At 36.8% G+C, this 14427-nt stretch overlaps 3 protein-coding genes and 1 long non-coding RNA gene across 8 annotated transcripts in view; 1 reads left to right on the top strand and 3 right to left on the bottom strand.

The window, feature by feature from the left end:
- LOC111445568 overlaps nt 1-12113 on the top strand; it is an 18728-nt gene extending 6615 nt beyond the window's left edge. The window contains exons 2-3 of the long non-coding RNA XR_002710874.1: nt 8738-8749; nt 11600-12113. This is a non-coding gene — a long non-coding RNA (uncharacterized LOC111445568). The remainder of the gene's footprint in view (nt 1-8737; nt 8750-11599) is intronic.
- LOC111445557 (nuclear/nucleolar GTPase 2) lies at nt 170-5620 on the bottom strand. 3 transcript variants are annotated; one of them, XM_023084007.1, is made up of 12 exons: nt 5395-5620; nt 4725-4973; nt 4384-4517; nt 3955-4084; nt 3515-3675; nt 3098-3199; nt 2902-3006; nt 2520-2648; nt 1565-1705; nt 1329-1429; nt 883-940; nt 170-774 (listed from the first exon to the last, which is right to left on the bottom strand). In XM_023084007.1, exons 2-12 carry the CDS (start codon nt 4951-4953, stop codon nt 385-387), a joined length of 1680 nt encoding a protein of 559 aa, XP_022939775.1. In that variant the 5' UTR covers nt 4954-4973; nt 5395-5620; the 3' UTR covers nt 170-384. The 3 variants fall into 3 exon arrangements, with proteins under 3 accessions (XP_022939775.1, XP_022939777.1, XP_022939776.1); XM_023084009.1 differs by having other exon boundaries at nt 4725-4968; XM_023084008.1 differs by having other exon boundaries at nt 5400-5620.
- LOC111445559 (U-box domain-containing protein 40) lies at nt 6576-9029 on the bottom strand. The gene has a single exon (XM_023084012.1). It carries the CDS (start codon nt 8491-8493, stop codon nt 6835-6837), a length of 1659 nt encoding a protein of 552 aa, XP_022939780.1. The 5' UTR covers nt 8494-9029; the 3' UTR covers nt 6576-6834.
- A 32-nt stretch (nt 12114-12145) lies between the features above and the next one.
- LOC111445564 (ankyrin repeat and SAM domain-containing protein 6-like) overlaps nt 12146-14427 on the bottom strand; it is a 4221-nt gene continuing 1939 nt past the window's right edge. For all 3 annotated transcript variants that reach the window (XM_023084024.1, XM_023084025.1, XM_023084023.1), the window contains 4 exons: nt 13824-14356; nt 13600-13680; nt 13273-13335; nt 12146-12483 (listed from right to left, as the gene is read on the bottom strand). In XM_023084024.1, the coding sequence (XP_022939792.1) occupies nt 12403-12483; nt 13273-13335; nt 13600-13680; nt 13824-14356 (758 nt within the window). In that variant the 3' untranslated portion in view covers nt 12146-12402. The remainder of the gene's footprint in view (nt 12484-13272; nt 13336-13599; nt 13681-13823; nt 14357-14427) is intronic.

Below are 14427 nucleotides of genomic sequence, written 5' to 3'. Positions count from 1 at the left end.
CCCCCCCCCCCCCCCCTTTCCTCTCTCTATTATAAGCCATCCAATTTTTATGTCCCATCTGCAAAAATGTAGAGAATTTTGGCCAATGGTTTTCTATAGTTGAGAACATTTATGAGACATTTCATTCAATAAAGGGAACATGGTTTGGCACTTCCTATCATCTCTAATGTGTTGCAAAATATAGAAATGGTATTAATGACCTAAACGAAAATCTGTTAAAAAAGAAATGTAGAGTAGTGATGTTCTTACAGTACAGGGGTAACTTTTTTCAGCTTGCCCAACAGATAAGGTCCTTAAAGAATATCTGCTAAGAGAGAAGTATTGGCAAAAAGAAAACATAACAGTGAATATACACAAGTAGACAGAAAATATCACCACATGATCTCAGCCTGCAGTTGGACGCTCGTCCTCTTCTACCACATCATCATCCTGGCCTTCAGATGTCCTTCCCTCGGTGTCTGAAGGAGCCTGTAACTCGTCCTCAGAGACTAGAATCTGGTCGTCACATGACTCGCCATTCAGTTCATTATCACTGAACAGATCCCTTTGAACAGGCACACTTCTTTGCTGCTGAGATGATATCACATTTGCAATGGCTTTGAAAGCGGCTGCAGCTTGATTGCTATCAACACCCGAGTCATCATCAACACTATAGTTGGGTTCTTCTTCAGACTTATCTTCTACTCGAGGTGGTGGCACAAAGAACGGAAGTTTACCCCTCTGCCAGTCGTGGAGGACCATCTTTGCTACAGTTGTCAAGTCAGGCTCGCCACCCTGGATAGACGCCACTTGAAGCAGTTAGTTTTTCATGATCACTGATAACAAAACAAGTTGAACAAAATAGATAAATAATAACAACCACTTCCAAAATAAACAACATACCCTTAGGAGCTTGCCTGACAATTTGCATAGCTGAACTAAAAAGTCATTGTCGTCCACCCTTAACATGAAACAACAAATTAAAATTGTTCTTCAGAAAAAATTTAAAGATGATAAAATAACTGAACTACGCTAACAGTTGAAGCAAACTACTAGGAAATAGATGAATGAGTAAAGATGATAAAATAAAGAGATTTTCATGATAGGAGTTGCAGCATAAAGTTTTCTCTCAACCAAAATGATGGTACAATTCAAAAATCAACTTGATCCTCACAAAAAATGGATGAATAACAGTAAGAACCAAAATGGTATTTTGGTATTTTGGTTATCTTTTAAAATTGAATAAAAAGAACAATTTGAAAATGAAAAAACCACCAGAAAAAATAAATCAAATGATAACGGCCGCAAACTCTTATGCAAGAAAAAGATTAAAATGTATGGTCACCAACCAATTTTTTATCTTGTATGCTCTTTCAAGGTGTTCCTTCTTCACCCGCTTCAACACTTCTCCAATATGTTCAGATGGATCCTCCAAATTAGTAACTCGTACCTAACACAAAGTCCCAAATACCATATTATCGAAGAATAATTTTAAATGTCAACATATTGGCAAGTGTAATTGAAAAGTCGAGTGGTTTCAAAAGAAACCAGATGGCAATGCAAACGAAAATGAGAAAAAACATACCACGCCCTTCAGCACAACATCTGTTTCAGTGTCACTGTTTTGATAAACGACTCCTGGGCAATCAATCAGAAAAATCCTCTTTGTGAGGGTAATATATTGCCACACTTTAGTTTCCCCTGGAATAGGTGCGACTTTGCAAACCTAATAAAAAGGGTGAATTTATTTTAAAAAAAGAACCACAAGAGATTGATTATAGTGCCATAAGAATCGAATGTAAGGGGCTCACTTTAGTATCACTACAACAAGCAACAGAAGAATCAAGTGTGAGACAATAAATATTTTTTCCTAATTCTTTTCCAAGTATTTCCATCGACATGAAGAGGAAGTCCAAGCAAAAAGTCCAGATTCTGCCACCATCCAATATCCAATCTAATATTCACGTGTCTTCTATAGGTTATCCCATTATTTTTAGCTCAGTCAACAATTGGCTGCACTGCAACTTGAAATTCGGCTTAACAAACAAACTCGGTGTCGGACTTGTTACTAGCTCTACCCCCCTTCAAACGATTATTTCCAGAAGTTTTCCCTCCAACACTACAGATAGATTCAGTACGTCTCTAATTGGGCAAACATGCGAATCAATTTGGTGGTCTATTACTCGTGTTATTCACCATAAAAAACCTATCAGAAGATAATATTCTACAAAGCAAGCCACATGACTCATAGTATTCCTAGAAGAAATGCTACACCTAACATAGATCCAATAAAAACAGATATGATCTGGATAAGAAAGGTTGTCATAAATTTCAGCACATGAAGAACTACACCATCCAGATTTTGCCATGATTTTCTGAAAGCTTTTAACCATATAGGCCCTTTTGAACGCAAAATAATTACTGCAGTTTTATTATGAATTCAATTCAGACATACCAAATGAATGAACAAAAAAATAAACAACAATTTTTTTCACATTTATACGAAACATTGTTGGTATCAAGGAAGAATGAAACCTTACATTCTTAGTCCGTAGAGTGTTAATTACAGATGACTTTCCAACATTGGGATATCCAACAAATCCCACGGAGATAGCTTGCTTGTCACTTTTTAAGCGCGCAAATTGTCTCAGTACCGACAGGAGAGAACCCTAACAGCAACAAAAGTCTTAGAAACAAAGTTAAAGATGATGTTTATCCTATATTGCCAAAGACAATATATCAAATGATTCCCTTGCGGAATTTTCCTCACCGACCAATATGATCCAATCATAAAAGATGTCATTGAGCAACTAGATGGGTCATAAGGATGACATACATTTTACTATAAACAACCAATTTAGGCTCTTAGCTAGAAATTAATTATTAAGAAGTACGATGGGGTCCTCGATTTAATAACAATACCTTCCCAAAGGATTTGTTGATGCTTGCATGAAATGCTAGAGTAGGATATTCTTTTGATAGAACTCTAAGCCATCCCTTTGTTGCCCAAGCAGGAATCAAATCGCACTGAGAATACCATTCATTACCATGTCTCAATCAGCCTTATAGAAATTATCAAAAAATTCAGTGCTCTTTCAAATCAAAGATAAGGTGAAACCTTATTTAACAAAAGAACCACGTGTTTATGTTTGCAGTGCTCTTTCAAATGCCTCTCTAAATGGTAACATCTTGTTCCTTGGGGATCTCTTGCATCTAGAACCTGGGAAAATGACAAATACTCAGATGATGGATATACAAGAAATGATGGAGGCTTGCATTGAGTTGTGGGAAAACAAACCACAATTTTGAAATGGAAAACCATAAAAAATCCAAAACATAAAATGTAGTAATGGCGGCTGTGCAAACTATTTGAAGAGAACTTTTTTCCTAAATAAAATAGAAATAAGGTAAATAACATTTGGGAAGATACTAGCTTTTACATTTCATAAACTAATGGGGAAAATATAAATAAGAAAAGAAAATCACATGTGAATACTATCATCAACAAAGGAAGAGATTAATTACTACAACGAACCTGGACAACAACATCTGATGAGTCAATTACTTTGTAGAGCTCACCCCATATACGTTTACTTTGACCCTTCTCAAACATAGTATGTCGAACAAGGTCTCTAAAACCATCTTCTTCGCCACCCTCATTTGTAGCATTCTCAGCATACTTTTCATCAAAGTCATCTACAGAATAAAGAATATGCAATATAATAAACAGCACTCTTAACATAAGGATTGACAACAGCAAAATTCCAATAAGAAAAGAAAAACGTGCTTGAGAACAGCATCTTCAGATATGTCTAGTCACATAAAAAGAATAGCATCCGTTTTCTTTTCTATTCTTTCACAAGGTGCAAGGTACAAACGTTCAAAATAAACAAACACTTGAAAGGAATACCACAGTTATTGATACTTGTCTATCAAAATTTGCAAATGCAAGAGACAGATTAAAATATTTCATACCATGAGACTTGTCAGCTTTCTTAAGTAGTGACTCATAGTCAGCAGCCAAAAGCTTTGGTCGCTTTCTCTTCCCCTTTGGCCCAAAGGCATCTTGAAATGGTTCTGTATCGAGAAGATGGACTCTGGATTGCTTCAGAGATAAAAAGTACCACATTAGCATACGCAAGCATGTCATAGAACATTCAAAGCTTCATTTATACAAATCAGTGAGCTCCAAATGGGAAAGTAAGAAATAGCAACAAAAAAAACGCTCGGACGGAAAGTGGACAAGCTTTCTTCGTCTAAATCTTGAGAAAAACAACATGCAAAACAGCAGCTAAGAACATTGACAACAGAGTACATCGAAGCTCTATATATAAACCTTATTTACAACAGAAAAGTAATATACAAACACATCAAATCAACGAATTATAAAAAACAGGTCTCTACCTTCTGATGATCATTCAAGAGGGAAAGGGGCAGTTTCTTTTCCTTCAAAATCACATTGTAGCTACTTGACATCCGTTTTTGGAGTTCTTCACGAAAAAATTCAAGCTCTTTCTGATTTACAACTCGAGTATTACCTATCAATTCAAGTTGATATACATCATCAAAATCTTATCAACATACTACACGATAGCATTAATAATACAAATTCGTAAAATAATGTACCAAGGACAGAAATGTAGGCACGGCACCAACTGGAAAAATGATTGAATGTGGCCACAGTAACAGCCCCTAACCCAACGAAAAAGAAATGACACATGCACACATAACCCAACGAAACGTACCAAACCAGCGGCGATCAGGTTGAATCCGCGTGTCCGGTAACTCCTTTGATTGAAGCTCATGCTTCAACACCTTCCCTTTCCGATCACGCCTTGGCCTTGTATTATACATCTTGAGACGTCGCACAGTGGCAGCGCTACGCGCATTCTTATTCCCATCACTTCTGTTGGCGTCCAGGGAATGTTTTGGTTTCCCAGACACACTTACCTTCCTTTCTGTCTTCTTCGTCATCTTTAATTATAAATACTTTACTACAGAATAGCAATGCATACCGATCAGTAAGAAGAACGATGAACTGGGATGGGGAGGCAAGTAAGTTTTCTTTCACAAAATTTCCGTTCCAAATAAGTCGAATTACGCAGAATTTTAAAATAAAAAATTGTTTCTAATTTCACAGAGTTTTGTTTTTTAAATGTACACCTACACCAATTTATACAAAAGCCTCCCACTAAACTCCATTCAATCAAACACAAACTCAAGTTTAGTTAAATATTTTTGAACACGTATTTTTCCGTTCTTCTAAAACTTAGAGCGATAATTTAAATCTTTTAAAGTAGCTTTTCGATTCTTTTTAATCGCCAATCAAGTTGCACGTAATATTTATGTTTACATTTAGATGGACTGATTGAAGAAACCAACGTGAACCAACGACAGAAGACAAAAAGTCAAAACCTGACCTGAAAAACGCGCGCGGCGGCAGCGCGATATCAACGGCGGCGTGGGAGAAGCGAATGTGAAAGGGAGCGGCGTCGATTCGGCGGGAGAAAGCGGATAGCGACGAGCGGTTGGGAGCGGCAGTGCAAGGAGCAGTGGCCGAAAAAGAAATATCAATGAGGGGTGGCTGAAGAATAAATAGGGTTTGGGGGATGCAGCGGCTGAAGAATAATTAGGGTTTGAAGGGCTGAACTTAGTTAGGGTTTGGGGGTTGGCGGAAGAATTTTAAATTAATAAAAATAACAATAAATAGGGTTTGGGGGAGCCCGAAAATTTCTAAATTAATAAAAATAACTACCTCTAAAAAAAATAATTAAAAAAAAATTCATAATATTTAAAAAATACTCTTAAACTTTTCAAATTATTTAAAAAAATAAGATTAAATTTGCAAAAGTTTAACTAATACTCTTAAATATCATATATAACGTTTCAAAAATACTCATAAACTTTTTGAAGTAACATTAAGATTTTTGTAGATAGATGATTTTCATCCATATATTGATACTAAATTTTTTTAAAACTTTTTTTTATTTAAGTAAATAGGATTTATGTAAAAGTTTAAAACTATTTTTGAAATAAAGGATCAGAGGTTTCTATCCCACACAGATAAATACAATTGGTGAAACTTAAAATCAAGAAGTAAAATCTAATGTTTCTAAAATGTGTTTGGAATAAGACGACAATAGATATTTATGAGGCACATGCGACTCCACAGGACAAGCAACGATTCAAGACGTATTATATCTAGAGATGCAGGACAAGGACGGAAAAGTGTTTCTCGTCATATATGTGTTAAAAATATATTCATAGAAAATAGAATTAAAATATAATTAATACTCCTCTTAACTAACATAAACATAGTCCCAACCGTGGTCAGAGGATTTGCTGGAAATGGTGGCACTGACCACCGTTGATTCAGCTGGCTTCTCCTCCTCTAGGATCTTCAACTACGGCTGATAACCCCAAACAAGTTTGACACCATGGGTATTAAGGCTTTGAGATCCAAGAACATAACAATGGCTATGGCGTCGAAGTGATAGGATAGCGATTAGATGCAGATGCTACCCCTGTGACATGAACCTGAACAGAGCTTACAGTGCCTACAATCATTGAAATCAAAGGGAAGAAACGAATTCCTCTGTTTTGAAGATTGTAATGAATTTCACACTACACAAATACACAAATTTCACCATACAAAATTTGAGGTTGCTTCTTTAGAAGGCTTTTATTTTGGCATCTTCACCGGAAAAAGGAAGAAAAAGAAACAGAGGATGAAGAGGAAGGAGTGGAAAAACAGAGTTTTAAATCAAATCAAATCAAATCAAATCAAAAGGGCTTCGTTCCATAATATTCACAACCCAAATCAAAAAAAAGTTTACAAATTCAAACGGTTTCTGTTCAGAACTCCGACGAGTTCGCGGTGGATCTGTCCATTCCGGCACCGATTCGACACCGAGTACGGCTGCCGAAACAACCCGAGTCGAGTAGCTCCTCCCAATTCACATCCTCAGCTTCCTCATCTCTGGCTTTCATATACTCCATGATTCTCTTCACCTTTTCTTTTGATCTCTCGCTTCCATTTTTCTCTACCGCCATGAACACCTCCATTGCTCCGGCGGTTTTTGCCAGACCCTTAAACCTCAAACCGCCGTAACTCAGTCCGAACAGGACAGCCACACAGCTCTCCCGAGTCGACTCAGTGTCCAGCTCGTTCTCCCTCAACATCCCCACCAAGCACTCCACTGCACCGGAGTCCAACAACGCCGCCCGGCCCTCAAAACAAGCAGCTAAATTACACAATATCAGTAAAATACGGCCGGCCATATGGCCGGATTTCACCATCCCGAGAAAGACCGGCACCGACCCAAGTTTCACAAGCTTCGAACGGTTGCTCTGAACGTGCGACAAGTGATAAAGAGCAAGAGCCGAGTCGTGCCGTGTTTGCTCTGATTCGGATACCAACAGCCGTATCAATGGCGGCAGAGCACCCAAAACGCCGATCGCGGTTTTGTTGTCGTCTTCGAGAGCTAAGCTGAAAATGGCGCCGGCGGCATGTTCTTGAACCTCCGGTGAACCCCCTTTCAGAACATCGATCAAATTGGGGAGAATCCCCGACCTTACAATCTTAACCTTGTTCAAATTCTCTAAAGACAGATTTACAAGCGCTGCAACTGAATTCACCTGAACGCCAGTGTACCTCGAGACGATGAGAGATCGCAGAGAAGAGAGAATCAGAGGAGAACAGAGATGAACCCTAGAATCCTCTCGAGTTCTAGTGATTTTTCTCAGCGCAGTCACAGCCTCTTCAATCTCAATAACCTGAGAGCTTTTCAGCTTCGCGATGATCTCTTCTTCCTCGGGCAAGTTCAGATCACTGATTACCTCGATGTCAGAGGAAGAAGACGAAGAACAACAACTCGGCCTTGTCGCGAGAGGAAGAGGCAAAGTTTGAACGGCGGCGCCTACAGATTCATCGGAGCTCGAGTGAAAATGAGAGGTCCGACGAGTGACTTCGGTGGCGGCGTGGTTGAATCGAACCACAGGATTCTCTGCAATCCCTTGAATCAATTCCTCATCGCTTTTGGTGTGGGCCGCCATGAATTGACGAACGAGCTTTTCAGCGGAGGAGAAATCGAGGGGTTTGGGGGATTCAGAAGAGGAATTCTTACACCAATTGAGAATAGTGGATTTGAGAGCCAGATTTGGGATAACAGAGGAGAAATCCGGGTTGGAACCGTCTAACAGAGTCGGCTTCAACCCTAAATCTTTACAAACCTGAACACAGGCGGCTTCGAAAGTGTGACCAGAGGAGACAATTACAGGATCCGCCATTAAAGACCCAGAAATGGGACAGAGCAATTCTTTAGGTATTTCCTTCGATTGGGGAGGTTTCGAAGGAAATGGGGAAGAAGAAGACCGATTGAAGATCCGCCATTTCCGTCGAGGACTACTGGTTATCTCTGAAACTGCAACCGGTGGAGAATTCTTCTCCAAAACCCAGTTGTGTTTGACGTGTCTATGGATCATGAACTTCATCAAACCCTCCTGAAATTCCATTTTTGGGTTGTGAGATTCAGATTTCAATCTCTGAAAAAGGAAGAAACCCCTTTTAACAATACAAAGAAGGTAGTTTCTATGCTCGTCAATCAAAGGACTGAATGAAATGTTCCTGAAGCTCCATGATTTGTGCAGTGAAACGAAGTCCGTGGTGAAAATCCGGTGTCCAGTGGACCGAGTCCGTGGAGGTATGAACAGGAGAGAGAGAGAGAGAGAGAGAGAGAGAGAGAGAGAGAGAGAAGAGAGAGAATTTGGGGTTTCAGAATATGAGCAGAATCGAGAAAGAGCAAAGGTAAGCAAATCCGTAAGTGAAGAAGAAAATCTGAGTGTTTTGGGATAAAATAGAATATGCTAATTGTTTTGATTATCTAACCGTGTCCCGATCAACAATGGCAGTCCCCTCCCCATTGGCTAATTGCTTCATCAGTCTGCCATGGAAGAACCTCGCATTTAAGACCGATTTTTGTTTATCGTTTTATGTTCACATCATTTTATGAATAATTTCAACCATATGATTTTCTCTTTTCTGGAATTATCTTACAAATTATTTGGTTGCTCCAATTTTTTTCAAAAATTTGATTTTTTTCCTTTAGTCAACCACTCTCTTCTGGGACTGTATTGTTTTCATTATTTGAGTTTGATTAGGTTAAACTTCAGATTTATGCTTTGAAATGACAAATTTGCCCTTTTTCCGAACACCCTAGTAAAAAAAAAAAAAAAAGTGCAATTGTACAAAATTCATAGTTTAGATTTAAATACTAAGTTTAAAGAGAATAATATCTACCAAAGTGAGCTTAAAGTATAAATTTGATTTAGATTTTCATTATAGTAAGAAATTGAAATTTTAATTTTGTACTCATCAAGTACCATATTTATTTTTATCATTGACCTCTTTAATATATTTTTTCAAAATTCATAAATATACTATCAATACCGCTCAATCCTATGATTCTATTGCACATAAAATTAAATTTTAATAGATCAAATGAAATTTCAAATATAATTTTACTAGACAATTAATAGATACAAAACTAAGTGTTTATGAACTAAAAATGAGAGAGTTACTACACAGGTACCAATCTTAAACCAAAACATTTTGTAAAATCAGAATTATTTTAATTTAAGATGTATATCAAGAAAATCACCAAAATGACTAGGCATTTAAAAGCAATACAATTTATAAAAAGAAAACAAAAATGATTGGATGGAGAGAAAATCACACTCAACTCATAGCCAATGCATTTTTTTTTTTTTTTTCCTTTGATTTTGTAGTGGAAATCACAATGTAAAAGAATAAGAAAAGAATTTGGTAAACATATTATATATCAATATATATATATATATATTTGGAATTAAATCCGTGAAACAACAGAGAAAATGTTCGTGGGTGGTTTAGTGATGACGTGGCAATTTATAAATTTATAAATGAGACTCTTTTGCATGGAAACAGATGTAAAGGCTTAATTAATGTTTTTCTAATTCGCCAAACTTTAATGCTCAAAAGTGGAAAAGCTTATTAATATTCTCCATTTCTCCTTCCTTTCTTTTCTTTTATTATCTTATTATTCAATTATTTCTTTACTGGTTTTTGATATCATAAATTAATCTTATTATTCAATTATTGGATCCTTAATTGTTAAGAGACTGTGAGGCAAACAATTGGGTGTGAGTTGATATTAAATGTGAGGTCTACCCTCCACAATCTCTCCCTTTCTTTTCCAAAAGTGGTTTCCATTCCAACTCCACCCCTTTTTCTTCTTCTTCCTCTTCCTTTCTTTGGGGTTTCAACCAAGGGCAAATTAGTAATAATTATCAAAAGCTATTTCTTTTCTTTTCTTTTTTTTTTTTGCAATTAATTCCCTTTATAAGGTTGTTTTACCTAAACATAGGGATTAGGTCTTACTAACTTTCTTCCCCTTGTTTTCAATATAATATGTCTAACTTTCAATTATGCATCTAGTAAGGAACATTCTAACTAGAAGCTTAGAAGCCTTTTCATCTCCGAGGAACAATCTAGGTAATGAAAATTAATTGGAAACAAAATCAAGACTCATAGAAAACTATCATATTAGTGATGCAATCTGCCAATGATATTAAGAACATGATTGAAAAGTAAGTGACAGTCGATTCAAACTGTAAAGAGAAGATTAAGAACATTGCCCACACTACTCTAAAACACTTCCCCCTTCCTAACCCTAATTTAATTTTCCAGATCTCAATTATGCTTTCAACTTTAGAAAAGACATTCTTTTGTGCTTTACAAAGTGGCAAATTACTTTTTCTTTGGCTGTTTGCTAAGTTAAGTACTACTCAATTACCTTTTTCTTATTTTTTTCATTTTCTATTATTATATGAACCTACGTAATTATTCATGGAAGGCATTCAATTACAAATTTTTGCATGCTTTTTAAATAAATAAATAACAATTAGGAAACTTGTTTGAATTTTATGGGTGGTGTGTGCTAATAAAGCCCTCTAAGCTAACTGCTAACATACATACCCCAAAGAGATCACATCAACTAAAGTCAAATAGTCTCTCTCAAAAAACAAAAAAAGTCAAATACAGTCTTTTTCTTTCTTTTTGGAAAAAGATGATTTTAACTAATATCTAAAATGAATGAACAAATTCGTCTTGTAAAGAACCATAAAGTTAAAATGAAATTTCAAACCAAATCTTAAAACCAACATATATCTCCACTAAATCCGGCAACAAAACCGACGATCTTAAACATGAGAGGGCAATTAACCATAAATTCAACTTTAACTATGATGCAAGATTAAATTAAATGGGTAAAGGTTAGTACCTTTTTAACTGTTAGCTTCTCGTTCTGCTGAAAGCCGAAGACAGTAGTCCACACGCTTCTCTCTTCTCCCTATGCAATAAATAATACAAAACAAATTTGGCTTTATTCACAATAAAGATTTTCATGGAAGGCATGGGTGGAAAGTGTAAAAGTAAACAATTTAAAAGAAATTGACAGACTTTCTCAGAGGTCTCTATCATTGATGTCGAGGAATCTGATTCTCTAATTCCATTAAGGTCCAACATTACTTTTTTGGAGATTTTGAAAGAATAAATACAAATCAAGTTCACATTAAGAGAGAGTGGGAGAGAAGTAGACCTTCACCAGCTACCCACGTTGCTTTGTTTTAGAAACCTCCTCCCCTGCTTTCTCCAGATGAGAGTAGAAGCATCCACGAAAGATCACCAGAAGCGTACGCTAAAACTCGTTGATCTTCTTGATCTCTTCCTATTCAGATGTGGATAACGCATGGATAGTAGGCCATTGATGCTAACAAGCAAAGATATACGAAGTACCTTTTTGACTTGCCAGTCTGATGGTATGACAGACACAATTCCCTTCTTCCAAAATGCTAAAGTAGCATGTGTAGCATGTGTAGCATGTGTAGCATGTGTAGAATCAGGAGCGTAATGATGATCGTCTTGGTAGCCTGTTCTGCTTCCTGGAATGTAAGAGAACGCACAAAATACATGAAGTCTAAGCTCAAGGTTCAAGCTTATCGATGTTAATCATGGAGTGATGAGGTTCAATGTAATATTTATCATCCATTTGTGCTCATGAAATTCTCATCTAATGAGATCTGACACACGTTTACCCTAATGAATTGGGTATCCGTCGACTCCATTCTCAATTAGTAAATGGTTCAAAGTTTTATCCATGTATGCTAAGCACAGCATTGGTAAGGCAGAGAGGTCTATGCACTATACACAATTGATTTCACTACTTAATTTATCCTCAAATTGTTTATACATACGCCTAAAACAACATCAGAAGAAGGGCTTCAACGTATAAACCGAACAAGTTATCGAGCATAAAACCAAATTTAGTAATTCAGTTCAATACATCCGTACACATTTTGGAAGACAGACATTAGAGCTGCAAAACCCTATGATCGTGTCATTGAGAGTGGTGGCGGCGGCTGCTTAGATCGGGGCAACATGGCGAGAAGAATCTTTTTCCTTGGTCCCTGTTAATTAAGAATCACAGGGCAGGGCTCAAAATAAGTCTTCGATGGATACAACAAACTTTCTTTAATAAGAAACTACGTTTTCATGGAGAGAATGAAATAATAAACCAGGTCTACCAAAAAAAACTAGCCCAAAAACAAAAAAGAGTCCGACCGAAATAAAGATAACAACTCTTATCTAAATGAAAAAAACCAAACTCATAATTGCAAAAGGCCTAGTGACCGATGCCAAGAAGGGTTAAACTTAGCCGCCTTGCAAAGTTCTTCACCCAAAATGGATACAAGTAGTTTGTATGATATTGAAGTTCCAAGTAAAATCATTCAATAGACTAGTTAGCAAAGTGGCAACTACTACGTATACAGTACTTTCTATCAAATGATTTGATGTTGCATATAACACATGCCGTAAGATACATTCTTCTTTAGCAATACTAATAATTCGATGAATGATGAATGCCACAGGTGAAGAACATATATATATCTCATAACGCCTATGTGTATGAATCTAGCGACATAGGTAAGACCCTACAAATTATCACACTTAAGAAGCTCGTGGAACAATCAATATTCCAATCCAGGACATTTGATTCAATCCTAAGGTCAATCACTCGCAGCCTAAACCTTTGTCAACTTGAACTTGATGGTATGACACTTTTTTCTAAACTAGCATGGTTCATTAAAATTCTAATTAGGCAAGTACACCATACAGGAATGAACGTAAGTCTGCAAGCCAAGAATGTATTTCAATTAGAGTTGAACAATCGTAGAAGGCCAGGGAAACGGAACTACCATGGGTATCCCCAGCTCTTTAAGATCCCTGTCTCCCATCTGTCTCAAAGCTGTCATATCAATCTGCAAGATATAATTTACAAAAAGAACCTAGGTTTATATACAAGATTTAAGAGTCTATAGGCAATCGTCATCACACCTCAACAAAGCCCCAAGGAACTTCATATATAACATTCACATGGAAAAAAAAAAAGAAAAAAAAAAAAGCCCAATGGTTGTATCCTAAAGAATTTACATCTTAAAATGGGTTTTAATTTTCAGGAAAGTACATACATTCAGCATCCTTAAAAAATGCTGAAAAATAACGCACCAGCTGAGATAACTTACTTCTTCTGCCTGAAAATGAATGACATATTTTCCCAAACCAAGCGAATTCAACAAGCCAGCAACAGAAAGAGTACCCTCTCCCTATACAACAATCATTAACGAGACTTAGCAAGAAAAGGCGCAACTTGATGTCTAAGATGAGCTAATTTATAAGATTGTGAAATTTAATAACTTGAATTGGCACACTAAATTAGACCGATAAACTGAACAGCCAAAAAGCATACCATTGCGGAACTTCTCTGCATGCTGCCACTTATTGCTGTGAGATCCTTAACTGCCTTGCCAGACACAGGGAGGGTGGCTTTCATTTTCGCAGGTGCAGAGTCTACAGACCTATAACTATCAGCAACGCTGTTCCTAAAAAACCATTCATCTCTAGAACGATCAGCTTCCCTCATAGATGAGATCCTCCTAAACTCATCATTGTATCTAGGAGGTGAAAGCCCCATGGAGCTCTTCATGATCCCATCTGGGGATCTAACTCTCATCCTGTCAACATATGATACAGTACTTTTCCTTTGTGAATGTTCTAGGTATAGATCATCGGCACTTTTTCTGTAATGTGTTTGCCTTATAAGATTACTCCCTCTAAATTCATGCCTACGATGTATTACATCTCCACTAGTTGAGGGCAGATAATTTTTTGATAATTGATGGTGTATTTCCACCCTTGAGTGTTCTTCGCCAAGACCAATTTTCTTGGATTGAGTTTTGCGCATAAGTTTCAAGCGCAGATCATTTTGACCAACTCTGTAGACTTTATTCGAATAAGAACTGAAGTAACCACGAGATCACAGAAAACCAATACATGTAAAAAAAAAAAAAAAA

The sequence above is a fragment of the Cucurbita moschata genome, unplaced genomic scaffold (assembly GCF_002738365.1).
Source record: "Cucurbita moschata cultivar Rifu unplaced genomic scaffold, Cmos_1.0 Cmo_Scf00007, whole genome shotgun sequence".
Classification (NCBI taxonomy): Eukaryota; Viridiplantae; Streptophyta; class Magnoliopsida; order Cucurbitales; family Cucurbitaceae; genus Cucurbita; species Cucurbita moschata.
This window is presented reverse-complemented; position numbering and strand designations above follow the sequence as displayed.

What these genes read in the sequence shown, in the direction of transcription:
- LOC111445557 (XM_023084007.1), bottom strand. Translation starts at nt 4,953, where the DNA reads ATGACGAAGAAGACAGAAAGGAAGGTAAGTGTGTCTGGGAAACCAAAA. An exon ending in TCTTGAATGATCATCAGAAG is followed by an intron (nt 4,085 to 4,383) that starts GTAGAGACCTGT and finishes TTATCTCTGAAG; the next exon opens with CAATCCAGAGTCCATCTTCT. An exon ending in TGTCAGGCAAGCTCCTAAGG is followed by an intron (nt 775 to 882) that starts GTATGTTGTTTA and finishes GCGTCTATCCAG; the next exon opens with GGTGGCGAGCCTGACTTGAC.
- LOC111445559 (XM_023084012.1), bottom strand. Translation starts at nt 8,493, where the DNA reads ATGGAATTTCAGGAGGGTTTGATGAAGTTCATGATCCATAGACACGTC.